Below are 22,679 nucleotides of genomic sequence, written 5' to 3'. Positions count from 1 at the left end.
CGGTTTTTTTTTCCTTCTCTTTACTATTTATGACAGGAACTTCAGGGCTTTAAAGAAGTTTTGTAGGAGTTCTTCCACTGCAGAACTCTTGACTGCTACTTTAAAGATCTTTAGTCCATTTCGACAAAAGTGGGTAGCACTTGTAAAAACTACTTTTGAAAAATCTATGCTAGACAATGAATTCTTAGCTAGTAATTGTGTACATCTCCTTCAAAGCTGGAATAAATCTGTAATGGGCAGTTGTTTTCTGATTTGAAACGACATTTTGGGTATTGCTAGAACTTCAAGCTCAATCTTAACTCACAGGAAGGAAAACACTCTACTTTCTTTAACATTAAACGTGGATGGCGTTGAGATGAATTATGTTTATTCCACTTGTTAAAAGAAAACTTGGAGCCTGTTCCAGGTTGAGATCACATGTTTTCTGGGAATATATAGGTCTTAGAGCAAATTTTGGAATGCAAGTAATAGGCTCACAGATCTCCTCTGGGTAGGATCACAATTTATGTCAGAAGAACTTGGACCCACAGAATGTCTAGCTGTGCTGATGCCTGTCACATGTGGTGGGGTAAGAGTACTTAGTTCACGTGAGTTTACCTTGTAACCCTCTTAAATTATGTTTTTGAACTTTCAACCAAGGGTGAATGATCAGGTCATGCACCCATCTGCAGTTTGAAGTTATTTGTTTTCCTATAAACTGGAAGCACCAACATGTATTTTTATTTTAAGAGAATAAAATTGTAAATATTTTTACTTTATAAAAATTACTCTTCAAAAAGCAGTCGGATGAAATAACCTCAGTAAGTTGTTATGTCTTCTATCTCCAATGTAAATCTAGAGACTGAGTCACATATAGTCATAATCAGAATCTGATTGCTTATGAAACTTTAAGTTTTACATTTACCTTTGCAATTGCTGTGGGGTTTTTTGTTGTGTTTTTTTTTTTTAATAAAGCTAAGATAAAATGAGTGTGTCAAATAATTGTTACACACTCATTAGACAGGCCCCAAATTATCTCTCACAAACTGAATTAATTTTCTTTTTTATTCATGAATAAAATTATTCAGGGATGGTATATTTCACCATATTTCTTTACTACTACTCAGCTTTACTGAAGGCGAAATTATTTCAGTGTTGAGTTGTCTCTGTGTCTCAAATAATCCCTTTATGTTGCCAACAAACAGGAGGTCCTGGCTGATGGCACAGCATTGTCAGCTGGGCAAGATTTTCCTGCTCTGCTCTGAGCTGGAGTGGTCTCACCTTGAGTGCTGAGGGCAGTTTTTGGGTGCCACAATATGAGAAAGACTTTAAACTGTTAGAGAGCTCCAAAAGAGTACAACAAAGACGGTGAAGGGCCTCAAAGAGAAGCCATGTGAGGAGCAGCTGAGGTCACTTGGACTGTTCAGCCTGGAGAACAGGAGACTGAGAACAGACCTCATTGCAGTTACAACTTCCTTGTGAGGGACAGGGGAGGGGCAGGCACTGAGCCCCTCTCTGGGTGACAGTGACAGCACCTCAGGGAATGGCCTGAAGCTGTCAGGAGGAGGAGGAGATTTGGATTGGATATCCAGAAGTGGTTTTCACTGACAGGATATTTGAACACTCTAAGAGGCTTCCTAGGGAAGTGGTCCCAGCACCAGCCTGACAGAGTTCAAGAAGTGTTTGGACAATGCACTCAGGCACATGGTGTGACTCTTGGGGTGGCCAGCGCAGGGCCAGGAGTTGGACTTGATGATTCTGATGGGTGTTTTCCAACTCAGTATCTTCTGTGATGCTATGAAAGCTAAAGCTGCCTGCTGTAATGGGCCAGCAGTGATGCTTGCTGATGTTTTTCTGTTTAAGTGTACCTTTAAAGTCTCGCTCATGTCCTTGTTTTTCTCTCTCATTAATTTCAAGTGCAGTTAGAACTACTATTTACCAGGTGCTGGCCCATAGCACAAGTTTTGAAGAAGAACGCTGCCTATCTCCATCAGACACAGGCATTTTTGGTGCAACATTGTTAGATGAGTCAGTTTTTCCAGCAAAACCACATTGCCCACTAGGGACAATATCTATCTATATGGTTAAATAATTTGTGTCCTTACAAATCTATGTTTCTGCAGTGCATTTGCATGAATGAAAATGAAATGCTGAATATAGCTATGACTGCGTTATTTGAGACAGGTACTGCTACATGTTTATGACGTATATGCTTATGACCAACATTCTGATGTTGGTAATTTCTGCTTTTCAGGGAATGTGCATTTTCTTCTTTAAACTAGCAAACAGTAGGGATGAAACAGGGAAACTTTGTCAGCAAGTTTCATAGACCTTTAGACAGAGAAGCGATGATAGTTCAAATTCCTTATGGTAAGTGCATGAAAGTGATTATATATAATGCCTTTTTAGCACGTTGATTCACTGTGTTGTGTTTCAGTTTTTCCTTAGGAGCATTTTGGAAGGTTCCTTTCAATATGCCTTTTCATAGCTTCTAACACAGCAGCAAAACTTCAGAGCACAGTGTCTCATGTCTATAATACTCCATTTCGTAATCAGAAAAGATCCTTTGTCTCACTGTTGTTCAAAGAGCTGTCTTAGAGCAGTCTTCACTAGCCTCAAACTGAGATGAAGTAGGATATTCAAAAGATGAAAGTGAATTCATTCACCATTCACTACTAAGAGACTGTTGTCAACCAGTAGGCATGCCAGAGAGGAACAGATTTATTCAATTTATTCGGTACTTTTAATAACCAAAATTATATCCAGCAAAAAGAAAGGTTAAACTAGCAGCAGAAGTTTTGATGCTTAAATGTTCTTTCCTGATTTCTTTTTTTTTCCTTTTCCCTCTTCTCAGAGCTCCAGAACAGCTCGCTCGGAAGAAGACCGAGACTCGCTGTGGGATGCCTGGGGCTCGTGGAGCGAATGCTCGCGCACCTGTGGAGGAGGGGCTTCGTACTCACTGCGACGCTGCCTGAGCAGCAAGTAAGGGGCTGAATGTTTTTTACTTTATTGATGGAAAAATTCAACTACTTATACATGCCAAACCATAAGAAGTAATCAGTGGAAGTCTTGACCTACATTGAAATTTCCACCTCATTGTCAAAAATTTTTGGTAATGTTTTGGGTTTTTTTTTAATTTGGGCAAGCAGCCAATGTGCTTGATAAGGAAACGCGCTTTAAAATAAAGCAAGAATCCATGGAGATAAAAAAGTGGTCTGGACAGCTTAAAAGGCTGCCAGCTCCCGAAGTTGAACTTCCCTCCACTATCACCATTTAAGCAGTAAGAGTTGTCATGCGCTCGTACCAGAATACAGATTATTCACTGCATTTAGTACCCCACAGTCTCAGCCACCCTGACTATAAAAGCAACACATTAATCAAATGAGGCATCCTGAGCTATATAAGAAAGAGTAACAGTCCTATAAAGGATATCTTGCAAATTGAATTTCAGGTAGCAAGTATTCAATACCAGCAAGGCCCCTCCTAACAGAGATAAAATGATCTGGTACAAAGGTGAATTGTGGGTACTCAGTCAGGCATCTGAGATTTTATTTCTACCCAGTTACTAGCTTGCAATGGAAAAAGAACAACTCATTTGACATCTTTTCCACTCTGTACTTTATGTAAGTTTTATCTGCAAAATATTTCTAGCAAATATTATTTCTATCTACTTTAGGAAAAAATTTACCTGCAGTAAACATGGTATATGTGATAAATATTAACAGATTTCTGATAAATAATATGAAGGGAAACTCCAGACCCAACCTTTCTGGCTTATCGCCATTTCTGATACCTTATATATTGTAGGATAAAAAAATCTAATACAATTTTCCATCCTGCTTACTTTCTTTCATATTTTTATTCATGTGCTTGTAAAACTGATGTTAATATAACAAACAGCGGCCATACAGTCCAAATAATTTCCTCTGTCTGACACTTTAATATGTGATGTTGTTTAGTGAAGACAGGAAACAGCAAAAGGCATTGAACATAACACCAGAATAGGATATTGTGTATTTTAGCTTTATCTCTGAACAGTCTCTTAGTAGCCCCATTTATTGAGTTGACTGTGTGCAAAAATCTGCTGGAAGAAAAGATAGGCAAAGGCATCTGTTGAAATAAGTGGAAAACTAGTACTTTGCTATTGCATTCCCGTGGATAAAAAAAAAAATTGATTTTAAATGTGGGACCAGATTCTAATACCTTGTTAGTTTCATGGCCAGTTGTGATTCTGCATTCTCCTCAAAATCTGAAATTTTGGAGACAGGAACTTAATTTTAATCACAGTATATCATTTTCCATACTTAAAAAAAATTACCATCAAAATGTTATTTTAATGTAAACGTGAACCCAGAGGTACCAGGAGATCTGGGGACTCTGAGCAATAGGTGCTTTCTTTCCTCCCTCATGAGAACTGTGTCTGTAGGTTCTAGAGGGCAAATCTTGGAGTTCCAAATAGTAGTAGCAGTTGTCACAATATGTGACAGTGTGAGTAAAAATAATTTCTTCTGGACTCCCTTTGACTCTTGTGCTGTTCAGGACGACCCTGAAGCTTAATGAGTGGAACAGGGAATAACATCATAAATAACACAACATTACTACTGTCCCTGCAGGACACAAGCAATGCTTCCTGCCTTAAGAAACCAACCACAAACTATGACCCATTCAGACATGGAAACTTCCAATTTCTGGGATAGGAAGTGGGGAGTTAATTAGGTGTGTGGCTTTTGGTAGCCAGTAGCAATAAATCATAAATAGTAACTTTTATCCTGGAATTAGCATTCTCTCAAATGTGCAATAGTTTTTCATTTTTCCTGGTCTATGTGCAATTGTTAGTTAAGTAAAGGGTTTAAATTATTAATTTTTCTGCTAAGCAAGCATTTTAAGCTCCTAAGTCAGAGAGGGAGCAAGGTAAAGGAGCTCATCAAAGGTTTCCAAATAATCCTGTTCGCAGGGGTACTTTAGAGCTGTCAAGGCTTGACCAGAATGTTCATCTCTGAGGGACAATTTCTTGGTCCGTACAGTTTATTTGTTGTAATTTCACTGCAGCTTGAAGGAATATAGTAGATTCTTCTGGCAAATGAAAACTGGCAACACATTTAGAACAAATTGGAACAAATTAATCCTAAATATTTCTCATCCTGGGAGGAATGTTTATAATGCCTTGTATCTTTTAGTTCTATATGAGATGACTTTCAGAGCATCACATGAATAGAGAGAGCTTGGTACATCAGCTTTGAAAAAATGCAAAGACTAATTGCCCATTCCTAAACACCATTAATATATATAGCTAAATAAAGGAAACCAGCTTTCTTTCCAGCTTTTATTTGCCAAAGTTATGTTCGTGCTTGTGTTGTTTGTTTTGGGAACATGTTTTTCGTTAGTCCTTCACAGCTGTGATGAAAGAATGGAAAGTGTTAGTGAAAATTTCTGTATTCTTGTGTTTTAAATAGCAAAAATTTCAGGGTAGTGGCTGTTTAGCAGTACATTTCATTAGAACAACTGTTTCTGATTATGCTAAGGACATTATGCTAGTGATATAAATACACATGCCAGTCACACAAGCAGACAGGGGCTGTCAGCCCAAGTCAATTTCATGTCCTCATGCTGACAGCAAGCACTGGGTCACTCCAAGGGCAGAAGGAACCCCAGGAAAATAAAGTTTTATAAATTAGACTACCAAAACTCAAAGGATTATGGTTTTCATGCTCTTTATTCACATTAACTCTTTATAACTTCTGATATTGTTCTTATTTACGCAAAAGGACAGACCCCCTTTAAATGTTACTGGGTTTTACCTCAACTCACTTGAAGGTGAACCTCCTTGACTAATTATATATTAGGTAGAGGGATAAGTATTTTTATCATTTTAGAATGATTTGCCCTTCTGTTTCCCTTTTTTTTTTTTTTATGACCTGCCATGCAGCGCTACTCATGGAAACTTGTACAGGGGAGAACCATAGACCTCTCCTATTTTTCTTGAGGGGCCAAACTACCAGCACTTTATCTTCTACAGGGAGCCAAGTTTTATTAGGTATTGGCTGCTTTGGATACAGAGTTTATGGAAGTACATGTAGAGAGGCATTGCATTATGGGCTTTGCCCTCCTGCTTAGAATCCAACACTTATTTGTTGCAGCAAGTAAGAGTTGATTGCCCAGCACTGCTGGCATTTGTCTTCTAGCAAAGAGATTGATAATAACTCAGATATCTTCCATTCAAGTTTTAATATGTGTCTGTATTGATTCAAGCAAACTCAAACAGAATAATAATAAATATCTGAATTAGATATCTGAAATTCATGTGTATTTATTTCTTGTACTGGGATACATGTTCAAATTGTAAAAGAAATTATTAATTCTCTTATTCATTTGTTCACCCATACTGATCTAAAAATATTCTGTGTTTTCTGGAATTGTACTTTACATATTGCTGAGTACTACAGTAATAGTGATACCATTTTGCTCTGTCTAGGCTTGGCAAGAAGATAATTGTGATTCTTTTTCCCATCATCTTCCAAATTCACCATCACTTTCTTTTAAAGTTGGGCTGCATGTAGCAAAAGATAAGCGTGTCCTAGAGATTTGCAAACTGGTTTTGCATATAGTAGATATGTGGTCTATTCATTAAAGTGTATAGAAACCTGTCATTACTGTTGCTTCTGTTGATGAAAAAACATGAAGCAGAGCACTGAGATAGTTATGGAGTCCCAAGGTTACTGAAGCTGAGCTCAAGGGCCAGAATTTGATATCATCACCTTTATCTCAGAAATAATGTGTAAACTTCTGAATAGAGTGGAGGTTTTCCACCATTAAGTGAGGCGTTTATGTTTGGTAGCAGAAGAAAATCAGCATTAACATTTTCATGAAAAATTTCCCTCAGTATAAAAGTGTCTGAGATTAAAAAGAAAAAAACAAAAATGAAAACAACAATAGGACAAAACAAACAAATGAAGAAAAGCACAAATGAAAAAGATGGAACAAACGTGAGAGAGTTAATCCCAGCTTTGTTCTTGTGCTTCATACTGTCTGTGTCACTTACTGGAACATATTTCTCTCTCCTTTTGAAATACCTCCCTTTCTTTCTTCATCTGATGACTGCCTTTTGGTAATGCAAGGGAACCAGAAATATGAAATAGCCTTTCTGCTAGTTTGGCCTGCTAAGTTATATTAAGTGATTCACTTGCTTAGTTGTTCAGCACGTTGCTGTTGCATTCTGCAGAGTGAAAACAGTAAATCTGCATAAATGACTCTCAGCTTTATTGTCGTTTGACTTGGTTCATGAAATAACAACCGAGACATATTTTTGAAGGTCAGGTTTAGTAAACTAGCTAAATTAGCTAAAATTAGGTCTATTTTATGATGTGTGCATTTCTCATAAGACAGAAAGAGCCTAAAATAAATTAGATTTTTTTCATTAAGGAGTAATATTTTCTAATTTTGATCACATATATTGTTGATTTAAAAATCCAACATCAAATGGTTTTGTCAGACGGTGGTGGAATAGATGCATCTTATTCATGTTAGTTCAAAGTTAAATAAGTGAATAAGAAACCATTAATAACATTTCTGACTAGCATTGAAAACAGGATACATCAAATAGTGCATATTTGAAAAGATACTTTTTTAACTTTCATCTGTATACAATTTGATATCAAAATACTGGCTACTGTTGCTGCTTCACAACTGAATTTAGAATGTAGTCCCAGCAAGTGGCTGTGACCCTTATTTTCCGGCTGCGTTGACAGAGTCATCTGTCTCAGGGGCTTTGATTCCCAGAGATTCTGTAATTTTTCACATCTAACACTGATAAAAGGTCCTTTAAACTTTCTGAGTGAAAATTACAATGGTGCAGTTATGTAGGTTGGGGGTTGCTTCTTTGACAGATAGAAGCTAACATATATTACTGTAATTACTGTGTAATGATATAAATGTGGTCTTGTCTATCCTGGCGCTACTAAATAAACCAGATTAGGCTTTTGAACATTTATTAAATGTTCCTATATTGGTCAAAATGATCAAGTTTAAATGCTTGAGAATAAGCCCTTTTCTAGTTTAAGGTCTGTGGAATAAAGAGCAAAATACTTGTGCACAAATGCATCAAAGTTTTTGAATACATCCCCAAAAATAAATGGCATTCTGTTGAAGCATACCACGTCACTCATGAAGAGTACAGTCGATGTCATAAAATTCTTAGGTGACTTGCACTATGAAATTATTTAGGAGGATGTTTCTCATTACCTTGTATAAAACCCTGTATCTGTATACTAGTGTAGTATATTGCTTCTTTCAAAGACCCTCAGGATACCTGAATTGCTGGGGTTTTTTCTGCTTCAGTTGATACTTCTAGATTGTTTACTCTGTAAAGGACATCCTCCATAATATAGTGTATGATTCCAAATAGCCAGAAGAAATTTTTAGTTTCTTAAGTTTGTAAGTACTTCTAGTTAACTCTGTGCCCCCTAGCAGCATTTTAAAAGGAATTTATTATTCTATTTACTCTGTGATTAGTGAAAACTGTAATTATGAGAATTTTGAAACCATTCTCTGGTTGCATGTGATGAAGAAATTATTCCAAATTTTTTGAGAGAGATTACAGCTCTAACTCTTTCTAATGGCAGAAGCAGCAAGCAGCCTGAGTCAACATGTCAGCAGTATAAGAAGCTGCAAATTTCACACAATGTAAATCAGCATTGTAATCTGTGGAGTGACTGCTGATGGTCTTCAGAAAACCAGTCAGACACACAGTGCTGGCTGTCTTCATTTCTGGCTTCAGTGCCTCACTGAAATATCTTAAAATTGTAGAAAATGCTTTCCTAGAGTAGTTTTCCTATGGAACCCCTTGTTAGACCTGACACAGAGATGTTATGTGTTGGTGTGTGGGTGAAAAACTAGCGTGTAGTAGAACGAACAGTAATCAGCACTGCAGTTACAGGTGAGTGATGGATATGGGCTCCATAAATGCATCTCCCTATTGAGAAGTGGCCTACGAAACAAAAATGTCTGTGAAGACCTCGCTCAGGTTATATGCTGTTTATATGTCCAGGTTCACTGGAAGAGCTCTTGGCTATTCATAAGTCTTTCAATAAATCTCTTCCTGAACTTAAAAAGAATTAAATCAGTCAGACCTTGACATGATGTAGAGTTTTTGTAAGCCTTAATTCCAGTAAGAAACTTATGTGATTCTCTAAAGACCGGAGCACTAGATTGTACATAAGAAATTTCAGTGGATGGGGGTTAACACAGATGATTTAGATGTTGGTGCAAACTTCCTCAGAGAAGGGAGAGCTTGCAATCCTGTTCAGCACATTTGTTTTATAAAGACCAGCTGCAAAACCTGGATCCTGCTCCAATTTCTAGAGCGTTCAGATTTGGGATGTTAGTACTTTTGGGCCTGCATTGTGTTCTATATGGTATATTTGTGATATAGCAAAACAGGTAAGATTTTATATTGTAGTTATTTCCACTTGGAATGTGAAGAGACATCTCATCCTTGTTTTACTGAAAGGCTTTTTTTTTTTAATTTTTGCTTTTCTGCCTTCCTTGCATTGTGAAAAACATTCACAACAGTAATTGCTTTCTGTATATCTGCAATACATGTTATATGTGCAAATCTAAAGTTAAAGACACTTCTTAAAATATTATTAAGAAAATAAAAAATACTGTGGTGATGAAAATAGATGTGGGACTAACTGCTGAAAGTGAACAGTACCCTGAAAGCACCTGACCAGTTTTTTCTTTGTATTTTCCATTTTTTTCTTAAATTGTGTTTTTGTTATTTTAAGTGAACTAGCCAGTCATATTTTTGTGAGTTTAGGGCATAGTATTTAATGCCAGCTGTTACTTAGAAAACAACAATCAGTGACTTGGAATAAGACAAAGAAAAACTTGAAAATAAAAACTTACCAGAAGGATACCATGCAAACTGTATCAAAAGCTTTGCTGAATTCTAATAAAAATACATCTACTAGTCAATGAGATGGCTGGTCGTGTTACATAAGGAAATTTAGTTAAACACAACTTTACCCTTGTGAACCCATCTGTAACATTTACATTCCCAATCTTTCTTCATAGGAGAGGTGTTTCAGCCCATTAATTATTTTTGTGACCTGCATATGCTTGCATAGCTCAGGTTCTGTCTGTTGTTGGGGACACAGACCTGAACAGAGCACTCCAGTGACCAAGATGGGGTCTCATGAGAGCGCAGTGGAGGGAGAGAATCATCCCCTTGACCTGGTGGCTGCACTCCCCTCTATGCAGCCCAGGATAAAATTGGCTTCCTGGACTGCAAGTGCACATTGTCAGCTGATATTTAATTTTTCATCCACCAGTATCCCCAACCCCTTCTCTGCTCTTGGTCAATTCATCACTCAGTCTTTACTTATAGTGGAGATTGCTGCCATGCAGGATCTTGTGCTTGGCCTTCTTGAGCCTCATGAGGTGCACATGGGGCCACTGATGCTAAGTATAATAACAGCAGTTACATCAGAATTATTGATTGCCTAATACCAAGGTTGTGGAAAACATTATTTATGAAAAAAGTTGGCCTTTTGTGGCCCCAGATCACTATATATGTTTTTATTTGCCTTGCTGATTCTCTGTGTGTAGTGACTGAAGTTGGTATTTTCCTGGTTGTTTATCTTTTTGATTGTAGAAGTAAGAGTATTTGTATGATCTATAATTAAACCTGCCAGGGAAATTTGGCTTGTGCATCCATGCCCACTTTTATTGTCTCAAAGTTAACTATTTATGTAACTCTTCCTGTATTTCACATTTCAACATGCAGAAACTTGTAGAAGACAGTTTTCTAAACACAGAGAATGAAAGACTTCTACAGATGCATGGCAAAATGTACCAGTGTATCTCAACAATCCACGGTGGCAGGAAAGTGCTTGTGTGATGCCTTTAGAGGCTACCTAGAACAGAGGCTAGACATTGTTAAAGGAATAAAAGTATTTATTAAAAATGCCTTCAAAGAATACACCTTGGGCCATACAAGAGCCCAGCCATGACTACATCCAAGATGGACAGCTGGTCATGAGTCACGAGTTTTCACACTTTTATAAGTTTTGGTCCATTTACATATTAGGGTTAATTGCCCAATTACAGCTTCAGGTTATGAAGTCCCATCCTCCCAGACTGCTCTCCTCAGTTTGCTGTTGTTGACACTTTTTGGGCCTGAGGCTGCAAAGGTGTCCTTGGTTCCCAGGCTGGAAAAGCATTTTTTGTCTGACTAAACTGTGAGAACTTGCTAACACTTTATATGGAGTTCAGAGTTGTATACTAATGCAGTACAGAATCTGGAAAATATGAAAGCTAAAACTTAAGGCATCATGTGAACAAAAGGATGTGGAAAAATCTTTTAAATTCTTTGCAAATTATTGTCAACTGAGTCATTTAGACATGAGTTTAGCAGACCCAACCAAATAGTTTCAAAAGGTAAACTTCTTAAAGTCAATTCAGTCCTGATGCGTCTTTCTTGTTCGTAACAACAATTTGGTGTTCAGGGCCCTCCTTCTCAATTCCTTTACAGGAAAAGGGTATGCTTGGTGAGTAAAAGAGACTGACTATTCCTCAGAGAAGCACAAACAAATTGTATTGAGGATGACAGGAGGTCATAACACTGTGCCAGATTTGGGAAAGAGCTGAGAGCAACAGTGTGAAGAAAGGGAGATGCAAGATGATGTTACCCCCATGTGTGTAGCCTGGCTTCATGCCACAGCCAGACTTAGATCTCATGGGAAAAGACAGACCCACAGCATATTTATCTCACAAGTACAATGCAGAAACCAGAATCTGTCCCAGAAAAGTGTCTATCAAGGAGTGTGAAAAAAAAAAAGTAGTGGAGATTATTCAACATTGCATCAACTTCCAGACCCTGTAGTGAATAGCTGTATCGAAATTCATATGCACAAAAATAACCCACCCATGGCTCATAGTTGCTTGTTTATGTGCAGACTTGTTTCTCAAGTAAAGCAATTCAAACTCTGATGACTGCTGAGAGTGGCAGGAGTTGATGAGGTCCTTCTCTGAAAATCTCTTCATAGTCTTTGGTAATTACTGATAAAGGCAGCTTTGGCAGGGGGTTGCTGTTCATTCTGGCATGGATTTTTGCAAGGCTTCTAACTCTAGCTAAGCACAAATACACATCTACTTGAGGCCTTTGAGGGGGGGACTTGAACTAAGTCCATCTACAAACTGGAACCTGGAGAAATAAATACCAGGGGTTTGGGTTGTTTACATTAAGAGAAGAGAATATTTTAATATATTAAAAGTTGTTAACCTCTTTCAGAAACTTTACTGGAAACAAGTGAGTAAGTTTAAGGAATGAAACATGATTCCCAACAGCTTGCTTTTCTTTCATATTCACATTATAATAATTCCCTGTCAAGCCAAACCCTCAGCTACCTTTTTCGACTGAACAATCCCCTGCGGTGTAGATAACAGAGGCAGCTGAAGTACTGCTTACTTCTCCCACTCTTTCTCTGCTCTTCTGGATGAACTTGGCATATCGGTTGACTTCTGAGTTTTCCTGCTGGCTGTGTGTACTCCTTGTTGGTAGCAGTTGCCATTTATATCCTGAAGAGATCAGAGGATAAATGATGACTGTATCTCACAACATGGGCTCAGTAGTCTGCCATGATCCTTCCTTGCATGCTGAAGGCTCAGTGCTGTGGAATTCTGCACAGTGCCCATGCTGAGATGTACGTGCAAATCCCATGAGTTTGAATTCCAAGGTAGTTGCTTGTGCTTAAGAGAATCTGAAATACTGTCCTGAGGTAGGGTAGATCTGAAACATAAACTACTATGCAAATCTATTGTGAAAATATATCATGTGAGGCTGAAAGCTGTTACCTGCTTTTGGCTGATGGGTGATAACTGGGAAACTACTGAGTTTAAACAACCAAGCTCCAAAGAATGTTCTTTCTGAGGAAACAAGGGCAATTTTCAAAGAGTGTTTCCTAGTCTTCATGAATCATAAGAGCTCTAGCTGCATCCAGAATTGCTCATTTTATCTGAACATCCCTGGCCATTAGCCAGAAGAAGAAAAATGGAAGAAAATAATGGAATAATTGTTTTTTCATATATCTAATGAAAGAACCTATTGTTTTCCCTGACACAGAAAATAAGTGAAAAGTAAGTAGGTTTTTTTTTATTTCAAAACAGATAATATGAAGAAACAATGAAAAGAAGAAGATACTGAGAGGCAAATGATAGAAGGGAAGCTAAAGTTTTCCTAGAAGTTCAGTGGTTTTAAGATTAATCAGTTACAGTAATTGAAATTGTGCTAATAGCAAGTCTGTGTCAAGCAAAGTAATGTTTGATGGTTTGTGTGGCATTTCTGAAAGACACATGGGGCAGGTATCAACCCTGATGAACAAGCTATTCAGTGTGGTAAATGAGGCCTGCACTAGGTCTGCCTCCATTCTACATAATTTACTTCTTTATTTAGTATCTGTCATTAACAAAGTACCTTTATTGAATGCAATATAAACAGGTTTCCACAGTATTTTTCCAAGCTTGCCTATATTGCTAAGGAATGACTGGAATAGTGTGGGTGGGAGTGTTGCTTGAGTGTTTTGTTGTTGTTACTGGGTTTTATAGTTGGGGTTTTTATTTCGTAGTCTATTATGAATATAATTTTTGTTATTGTACTGACCAAACCAATTTTTTTCTACTGCTGGGTACACTGTGTACATTTTTCACTTCTGTGCATGGTTGAGATCAGAATTCATTGAAGTTAAATATACAATGCTACAAAATCACTGAATTAGTGATAATGATAGTGATTAGTGATATTTCTGTTATGCTTTTAATATAATTTTTATATGCCAAATGCTACACAACAGAAAGTGTTATCTTTCCACTTAGATTTATTGTGAAAATATGATGAAATTTATTTACTTGTTTGTCTCCTCTTATGGTCATTTAGACAACTGCGGTGTATAAATGACTACTGGATGAATTTCACCATTAATCTTGTGGATAATGAAGACAGAGAGGATGACTTCAATAACTTAAAGAAACTTGTTCAATTAATTTTAGAGTTAACTCAGTATGAGAAAAGTTTCTCTGCTTTAAAAATAATTTTTTTTAAGTGAAGAAAAATCAGTGCAGATGATGCTGTGCTTTCCCTTGGATAGTTCAAAATGGTTTGAATTTTAAGAATCAGGCTTGGCAGGCATTTATTCCTGAAGGAATGTGTGCTTGTTAAGTTGTGGCCAAAAAAAAAGAACGGGGGAGGGGGAAAGTAGTGAAATCAAGAAATTAAAAATGTTAGGAATTCTATTCTTTTGAAAGATACATTTTAAAAGCCAAACTGCATTCTGATTTGCATGAGGGCCTCGGCAGAGTATACCGTCTGGACTCATAAAATACGTGAAGCTTCACCTAAGGTCAGATGCTCAGAGTACATGCTGCTGAGTGCTAAAAAGGTACCTGGCTATTGAGCTTTCTTTTAGGAACCCTGCCAGCATCAGGGCTGGTATGGGTCTGCTGTGGGACAAAAGGAGGAGAACCATGGAGAGCACACATCAGTCTATGTGCTCTCCTTGACCTCACTGGGCCCAGCTGCTCTTTGAATGCTGTTCTGCACCAGTGAATTGAGGGGAAGCTTTATGCTCTCCCTCTTCCCTCATATCAAAGTGGGAAAAAGCTATGTCACACTAGCCTGAAAGAGGGGGAATCTAAACTGAATGAGAGTATGTGTAAGTTTGGGGGGTTTTTTTGGGGTTTTTTTTGGTTTTTTGTTTTTTTGTTTTTTGGGTTTTTTTTTATGTGAGAGTGGTCAGGCGCTGAAACAAGTTGTCAGGAGAAGCTTTGGGTGTCCCATCCCTGAAAATGTTCAAGGCCAGGCTGAACTGGGCTCTGAGCAATCTGGTCTAGTGAAAGGTGTCCCTGTCAATGACAGTGGTGTTGGAAGTAGATGGCCCCTTCAAACCCAAACTATACTTTGAGTACATGCTGCTGCAGGCATAGTTCCTTCATCCCAGAGCCCAGTTGTTCCCCAGAAGACAAAGCCTGCCTGCTCAGACTGTGCCAGTGTTAGAGTGTGCGCCCCAGTAGACACAGAGCTATGCCCTTGTGAAATCATTAGGAATTGCATGGAGACGCAAGACATTATTCAAGTCATTTAGATGTTTTTCAGCTAAAGTCTGTATTCTCACTTCTAATGCCATTTACAAGCTGATGCTACCTTCTAGAAAGTAATTTTTAAAGCAAAGGTAGGAAACTAAGGAGTTGTAGATTTCATCAACTAAATCAGAAACTAAAAACCGCGCACGCACCACAACAAATAGGGACAGATAACCTTTTACTTTGGGGAAGAGGCCTGGTAGGGGTGTAGGTGATTAAAAATACATATGGGGAAGTTAATGACACAGTAAACATTATTTGTTGGCTTTTTATATTCAGCTATTAATGGTTTTGGTTTTGTTTTTAATTTTTGGACGCAGGACCTGTGAAGGGCGAAACATCCGGTACAGAACATGCAGCAATGTGGTAAGTGAAATATAGCTTGGATGTGATACAATTCATCTCATATGATAATCATGTCCATATTACTGCAGATAATCTGGTGAAGTGATAGTGAGAATCTTGTAGCTATCTAAACTGTTTTCATACCACAGAACCCAAAACCATGGGCAAACCTTTGCCAGTTTCTTGAAATGTGGAGAGATTATGGCATAGCCTGATGCTAAAACTGTCTGGAAAGGATTGCATTCACAGCCCTCATAAATAGAGAGTCAGTGAAACTTCAGGGTTGCTCTTTACAACCTCTCTTGCAGAATCAAGACATCTTGTGTTCCCAGTAGGGCTTTGGTAACCAGCTGGTTCACGATGGGTAGTCTGTCAGGCTGGAGGATAAAGCTGTTAAGAATTGAAGACAAGTTGGTAGAAGATCTGCGATTCTATGATTCTGTATATTTCTGTTCACTTCTGCCCTCACAGCATTTTAATTCTGTTGTGTGTCTCAGAAAAGCAGTTTTACATAGCCTGTATCAGTGTTTAGGCATTTCCAAAGGCTCTTGCTGGTTTTTTTAATATGTGGCAAATATAGTTTTCAATACAATAAAGTAAGAAACTTCAACTTCTGTCTCAACAAAGTGAAAGTGTGTTTTCACTGTTGAAAATTGAAATAGAGGCTTTCATATGGAAAGTTTTATTGGGTGCCAAGAATAGTAAAGGCTCTCAAGTTACATGGAGAAATGTCAGTTTTACCAGTAAAGATGGAAAATGAAATCAAACGTACACCAGGCCAAGCTTTCTTATGTCTGATAGGGACATATTCAGAAGCCTTTCAATACATGCTTTGTTTAAAAAGTTTAAAAGTTTAACTTTAAAAAAAAACGAAATAGATTTGCTCATATTTAGCTTATCTTTTCTTCAATAGACCACAGTTCATAATGAAAAATCTGCTTCTATCTGAGCTGTAGTCTCCTATACAGTAAAATTTCTCTCAGTTCTTTAGGAGCTGTGCTTTGATAATCCCTGTGAGCCCCTTCCAATGCAGAATATTCTGTAATTCTGTGATTCCTCCGAAATTTTTTCAGATTGTATCATTTGAGTTCCTGAAATATCTCATCAGTCTAACCTTCACCTTCCCTAGCTGACAGCAACTGGTGTAGTTAATAAATAGATTTGCTGGCAGATTAGCAGTCCAATTTTCCTCTGAGGAATTTCGGCTACGCTACATCTGTGTAAGGAATGGGAAGTTTGATTTTTGCTAGTCAAGTTGCAGACCATACCTCTGCCCTATGACACAAAAAAAAAAAAAAAAAAAGAAAAAAGGGAAGAAACAAAGAGATACTGCTAAAGGCTAATTAAAAGAATAATTGGACGACAGTGAAACCCATTTGTTTTATTTTGGTTAGGCACTGCATGCACATTGGGTCTTTCTGTGTCTGATCTGCCCTTGTGTATGTTAAGAGCAGTGAGACAGAGTACATCCTGCTCTCCTGCCATTATGTTCCTGGATCACTCTGATGAAAGGCTGGGGCTTTAGGTGGGTTGTAACCCTTATTTTGGAATCACTGTTTCCAGGACAAGGAATATTTCTTTAGATGTTATTTTTAGCTTAGGTTCTGCTTTGCAAATGTGCACCTGAACAGTTTTCCTTCAAAATAAAACCTTGCATAGTTTTGTCAGGCAATTCCTTTACGTATCTTTTATTTGGCAATACTGACTATAGAAGTGAGGCATACAGCTGCAGAACTCAATTATTTCATACTAAATAATCCAAAATGAAGCCTTCAAGCTTTCAGCTTTACTGTGCTGAAATCAGTGGCAGTTTTTCCTCTGAAATATGAAGAGCCAGGACTGGTTTAATGATTTCAAACTGTTTTGGGGGGGACCGTAAAGAATGGCTTGTGCAGTGTAAATCTAAGCTATCTAGGAACCCCAGACTTGCATCTCTAAAATCCATTCTGTTACTGAATTGTGCAGCTGTAACACTGAAATATGCTTTGTCTTTTTCAGAATAGTAAAGCAAAAAATTAAATCATGTACTTTGTCATTAATGAAGTCTACTTTTTTGTCTCCACACACACACAAATTGGATCTACATACACAATTTTTTTCTGCAAACACACAAATTAAATCTGGAAAACAGTTCATTAAGCTCATAGCTTAATGAAGCTTGTGAAATTCTGCACTAGAAAAAATCCACAATATTGTGTGTATTTTTGTTAACTCAGATTTTGCCTTTCAAGATTTCATCCAAAAAGACACTGAAAATGAAGAAAATAGAAATTAGAGGCTCATGAGACCTATGTTTTCATCTGTTACATGATAGTCTTTGAAGGCAAAAGAGATCAAATCCCCCCATTCCAAGCTTTCATTACCATTATCTTGTGCATTGCTTGAGAAATGATAAAGTGACCACTATTTTATTTCATAAAATAACCAGTACTTTTGTTTTTTGCAAGCTGCCTTTCTGTGAACTGATGTGTTTTTTTAATGATCCTCCTCTTGCAGGAAAGAATGGGTAGTAATATATATTAAAAGCAAATTATTTGAAATGTGAAATTGGAGAATTGGAAGAATGGTTTTGGAGTCTGGCAATGAATACATTTTATAGGCACCATCATTTGCAAGATTTTGTTACAGCTGGTTTTAATTCATCCCAAAATTAAATTACAGAAGGGGAAAAAATGAGATAAAGAAAGAGAGGCAAGGGGAAAGAATGGCATGCCTGTTGTCTCATTTACCAATATTAATTATTCTATAGGTGCTGAATAATTTTGCATAATAAAGGCTGTAGCAAAGACTGATACTGCGTCTGAAAGTCTATAAAGACTTCTGCGTCTATAAAGCTTCTGAACAATCCTTAAAACAGTAAATCCAGTTCAGTATATTTGCCACTTGCATTGTCTGTTGATGATCAGAAACTGGAAGGATTATGGGTATAAAGCCACATGTGTAAATAGTAAAAGAAGGAATGAGAGAATCTGAAGATGATTTAGGGTTGAATTGCATCTGCTTTTTTTCTTATTTTTATTCACATGGACTTAAGCATATTTCCAGCCATTTTAGAATATAATCATGGGAGGGAGAGAGGGAGTAATTTGTTTTTCTTTAGAAAATCAGTCTGAATGCAATGAAAACATGTTTTTGCAACTATCTGGGTTGTTGTACTGAACATTATGCAAAATAAACAAATATAACTCCAAACTCTGAGTACGATTTTTTTACTTATTCTCTTTCCTTTTTTTTTTTCTTAAGCTAGCACACTCCTTTTTTCCTTCTTCTATGTGCATTATTGGTTGCCAGGTGCTCTCCAGCTTTTATACCAAGCTGTCATACCACCTCATATGCCCTTTCTCTTTTATAGTCCTTCTGCCCCTCTGCTGTCTTCTGCTTTCTCTTCCCTTCATTTACATGAAAATCACTCTGAAGGATGTTTGTTGGAATATATACTGCCTTTATGCCTTCTTCTCAATTATAAGAATTCTTCTTGTGACTGAAAATACTTTTATTTTCGCTGATATTTTTCCATTCATTGCATTGCTTTCTGAATCAAAAAAAAAAAAAGAAGGGAAAGAAAAAGGAAAAAAAGAAGACCGACACTGAAGCTACACAACATTACTAGCTCCTTCAACAAGGTTTCTGTTAAGCCTAAGTTAAAATTTGTAGATCGCAGATCCCATTAGTCAGGCCACCAAAGCTTGTAAACACCACCTGCAACTGTTTTAATATATACCTCACTTTCTTCACTTGGCTGAAGTACCAGCTGTAATATCATCCCCCATTTTCTGGCTTGCATTCAGACAAGCTACTTCCATCCCTGTTTCTTATCAGCTCATGCTGCATTTTGTATACACCAGTACCAGTGTTGTTCATCTTACTTTCTACAAAATAACACAATCTTCTTTCCATGCTCTAAACCCCAGCCTGGAAAATGTCAAACCTAAACTTCCATATAAGTACATAATTCTCAGAAGCACTGGCTTATGTGTATGAGAAGTATCATCACCAAGAAGATGTTATCAGACCTACAAGAATGATTAGTGGAGTTTAATTTTTCTACCCAGTGGTGACTGAAATGCCATTTTGGAATCAAACCTCCCAATTTACATTTTGCAGTAAAACATAAAAAACATATTAAGCAAATTATAGGCACACAATTTGTTTTATGTAAATTTACTTTTGAATTGAAAATTCTTCTAAACTCAGATAATTTATTGTGACTACAGTCTGTTCTTCAAACTACCAGATTTTAATAACTTCCATCTTATTTCTGATTGGCTGCATTTTAAAACCTCAGTGTGTCATCTAGAAATTATTTCTTCATACTTGGAAACAAGTGCTTTTAGTATCCAGCAAATGATAGAAGCTTGGATGTCTGGATTTGCAATCTTTTCAGCAAGCAGAACGGTGAATCTGTGACAATTAAAAAATAGAACAAAAACCCCACACTGTGTCCAGTTAATGTGAATGTAAAAAGAAACTTTGTTGCCCAAATAACCTGAATTGCTTCCCTTACAGTAATATTTCATGACTTGTCAGGACTCTGGGTAAATAAGAGTTTTAAATTCAGTATTTCTGACAATTATTGGTTTTTTTTAATTTGAACAGCTCATTTTTGAGCTCTTTGGTAATATGGCACCCTCAATGCCTTTAGGAAAGTATGCTTTAATATTATGTATGTATATTAGTTTTTGACTGAAGTTCTTGGAAGTTTTCATGCTGAAATTAAACTTACTGTATCTAATTTAAATGCTTGTTTTATTATTTAAAAGAGATGGACAAAAAAAAAATTAAAATTACACAGAAGGCTGCATATTGAACTCTTTGCCAAAATGGGATCATACTTCCAAAAAAGACATTATTTTGGTGAAAAAATTATTTTATAAATATTTGTAATGACAAATGTTAATGGAACTTTGCATTTATAGCTCACTGAGAGTTTTAGCTCTCATCTCCATGCCATGTTTATTTGCTGATATTTCCCCATTTTCTTTGTTCCTATTATTTTTCTCAAGCTTATCTCTGTCAGATATTACAATGTGTTGGGGTTCTAAGAGAAAGCTTTCGTATGAGCCCCTCTCAATCTAAGCAACTTAGTATGACCCTAAGTTATTTCTAAGTTCATGGGAGTAGACTATTGAAAAATCTGGCTGCAAAAAAGGTAATTCAAGCAGGGCACTCAACAAGGCTTCAAGGCTGAGTGAAGTGTCTCTTAAATCGCTAGATCTCCTAAGTCCCTGTGTTTTTATCTAAAGTTCTTATTTGGCCTTAGACAAGCCCCTACTTGAGGACTTCAGGTTTTCTTTCTTGGTAGGGAAATTGGCGCAGCTGCAACACCGTGAGTACTTCATGGAACTGGTTCAATAAGCTGTTCTGTCAGATGCTGCGCAGGGTAGTCCAGTTGTTAGTCATTTTTTGTACAGAGGAAGAGCTCCAGGTATAGTAAATCATTCTTGGCCTCTGCAAATATACAAGCACATATATTGTAAACTGTTTTAAAGTTCCTCAACTGTTTCCACCTATTGCTGCTTAGATAGGATCTTCTACATTTCACCCACAAAGTAAACTTTAAAAAGTCTGACCCTCTTTTGTCCTGTGAAATCTGATCTACCTATCACCATCAAGGGACATCTGGGATTCATCTTATCTTTTCCACTGGATTGTTGATTAATGGAAATTGTTTTGAATGGGATTCAAACATGGCAAAACTCCATGGACCTTATGAATTACAATAGGGTAAAATAGGAGGTCAGGTTTAAAAAAAAAAAAGAAAATCGATGCGAGGAAGAAAATGAAGCCATAATAATATGGACCATATTACATGCCTAAGATGTGAGGATGAAACTCCTGTGTACACTTTAAAATGTGTTTCACAGATCAAAGGGGTTTCTGATCACCTTTAAAATTATACATATTTTCATTGCCGTACAGGAAATCTTGACTTGACTGGATGAATAGGGATTATAGGTATCCAGTGCAGGCTCAGTGTTTCAGTAATATCTCATGAACCTTTGTGAGCTAAAAGCCATAAAAGACCCACCTAGGACTCACAGAATTAAAGGAGGAACAGTTGTTTCCTATTCACTGGATTTTTTTCATCCCTGAAAGGTCTTCGTGAATAGGAAGTTTGAAGATAAATGGATCTAGATGAAACTTTCACGTTTATTAGTTCTTTCTGATTCTTCAAGGAGTGCAATGGCAGCAGTTCCTCATATCTGCAGGGGCCCATAGATATTTTCCAAAGGAAAACAAAACTGTTCAGACCTGGCTATAGTACCAAAATTGGAATAACCTGAAGCATGACTGTAGTAGTTTTATGGCCAGGTACCAGGGCTGCCACATGCTCCAGGCCAAACACAGGCCATGTAGATGTGGTTAGCTAAATTCCTCACAGAGCAACATAGCCCATGCAGAGATGCACTACCTCGTGCTCACTGCTACACTGACTTGGCCCATGACTTCTGGCTGTCTCAAAGTGCCTGTCAATCTGTTGTGCAGGTAGACAAGCTGCATACTGTTACACAGCTCCCAGAATCAGACCCTTAGCTGCACCAATATGTAACTTCACTCAGGCCAATGGAGCACTGCTAGCCATAGAGGGTCCCCTTCCCCTAAACCATCATGCAAGTACCAAAAGCAGGCTGATTTTTTTCAAGAAAACTTTTTGGAGTTAGTATATAGTTTATCTTGTCCAGGAGCCAGCAGAAATAAGGCACAGCAAGACTACCTCAGAACAGCAAGTGGCCTTATCTAAAGGTGTGCAAAATGTTTAGAAGAAAATAGCAATTTTCTTGAAAATATATGCAAAAAAACCCACTGGTTTTACCTTATCTTCTGTTTCAGCAGATAGAATATTTATTTATAGGCTGAGAACTTATATCAGGCTTTGATCATATGTTTGCACAAATGTCAGCACAAAGAGGCTCTGATCTCCACTGACATATAATACAAACGAAAAATAGTAATTTAAGTTGAAAAAAAAAAGTGGATGTGCTAAGTTTTGTGCCGTTCCTATATTTTCAGTCTCAGTGACCTCCTTCTAAAAATGAGAAATGTTCAGAATTCAGACCACAGATTTTCTCAACACTGTCCATTTTGGCATAAAAATATATTATACAGCTTGTGTAGGCATGATACATGAACATGCAAGTACTTGTGCTTTTTTAAGCAGAAGAAAAGATTCTTCCTGAAGGAAAGAGATCTCCAATGCCTTCAGGTAAATTTAGGATTCAGGA

The 22,679-nt window shown here is 37.3% G+C and overlaps 1 protein-coding gene across 1 annotated transcript in view; it reads left to right on the top strand.

Moving 5' to 3' along the window:
• The window catches only part of ADAMTSL1 (ADAMTS like 1), a 179,912-nt gene that overhangs the window by 14,038 nt on the left and 143,195 nt on the right, over positions 1-22,679 (top strand). The window contains exons 3-4 of the mRNA XM_031056859.1: positions 2,834-2,961; positions 15,432-15,477. Coding sequence (XP_030912719.1) covers positions 2,834-2,961; positions 15,432-15,477 — 174 coding nt within the window. The remainder of the gene's footprint in view (positions 1-2,833; positions 2,962-15,431; positions 15,478-22,679) is intronic.

The sequence above is a fragment of the Geospiza fortis genome, unplaced genomic scaffold (assembly GCF_000277835.1).
Source record: "Geospiza fortis unplaced genomic scaffold, GeoFor_1.0 scaffold12, whole genome shotgun sequence".
In the NCBI taxonomy this organism is placed as follows: Eukaryota; Metazoa; Chordata; class Aves; order Passeriformes; family Thraupidae; genus Geospiza; species Geospiza fortis.
This window is presented reverse-complemented; position numbering and strand designations above follow the sequence as displayed.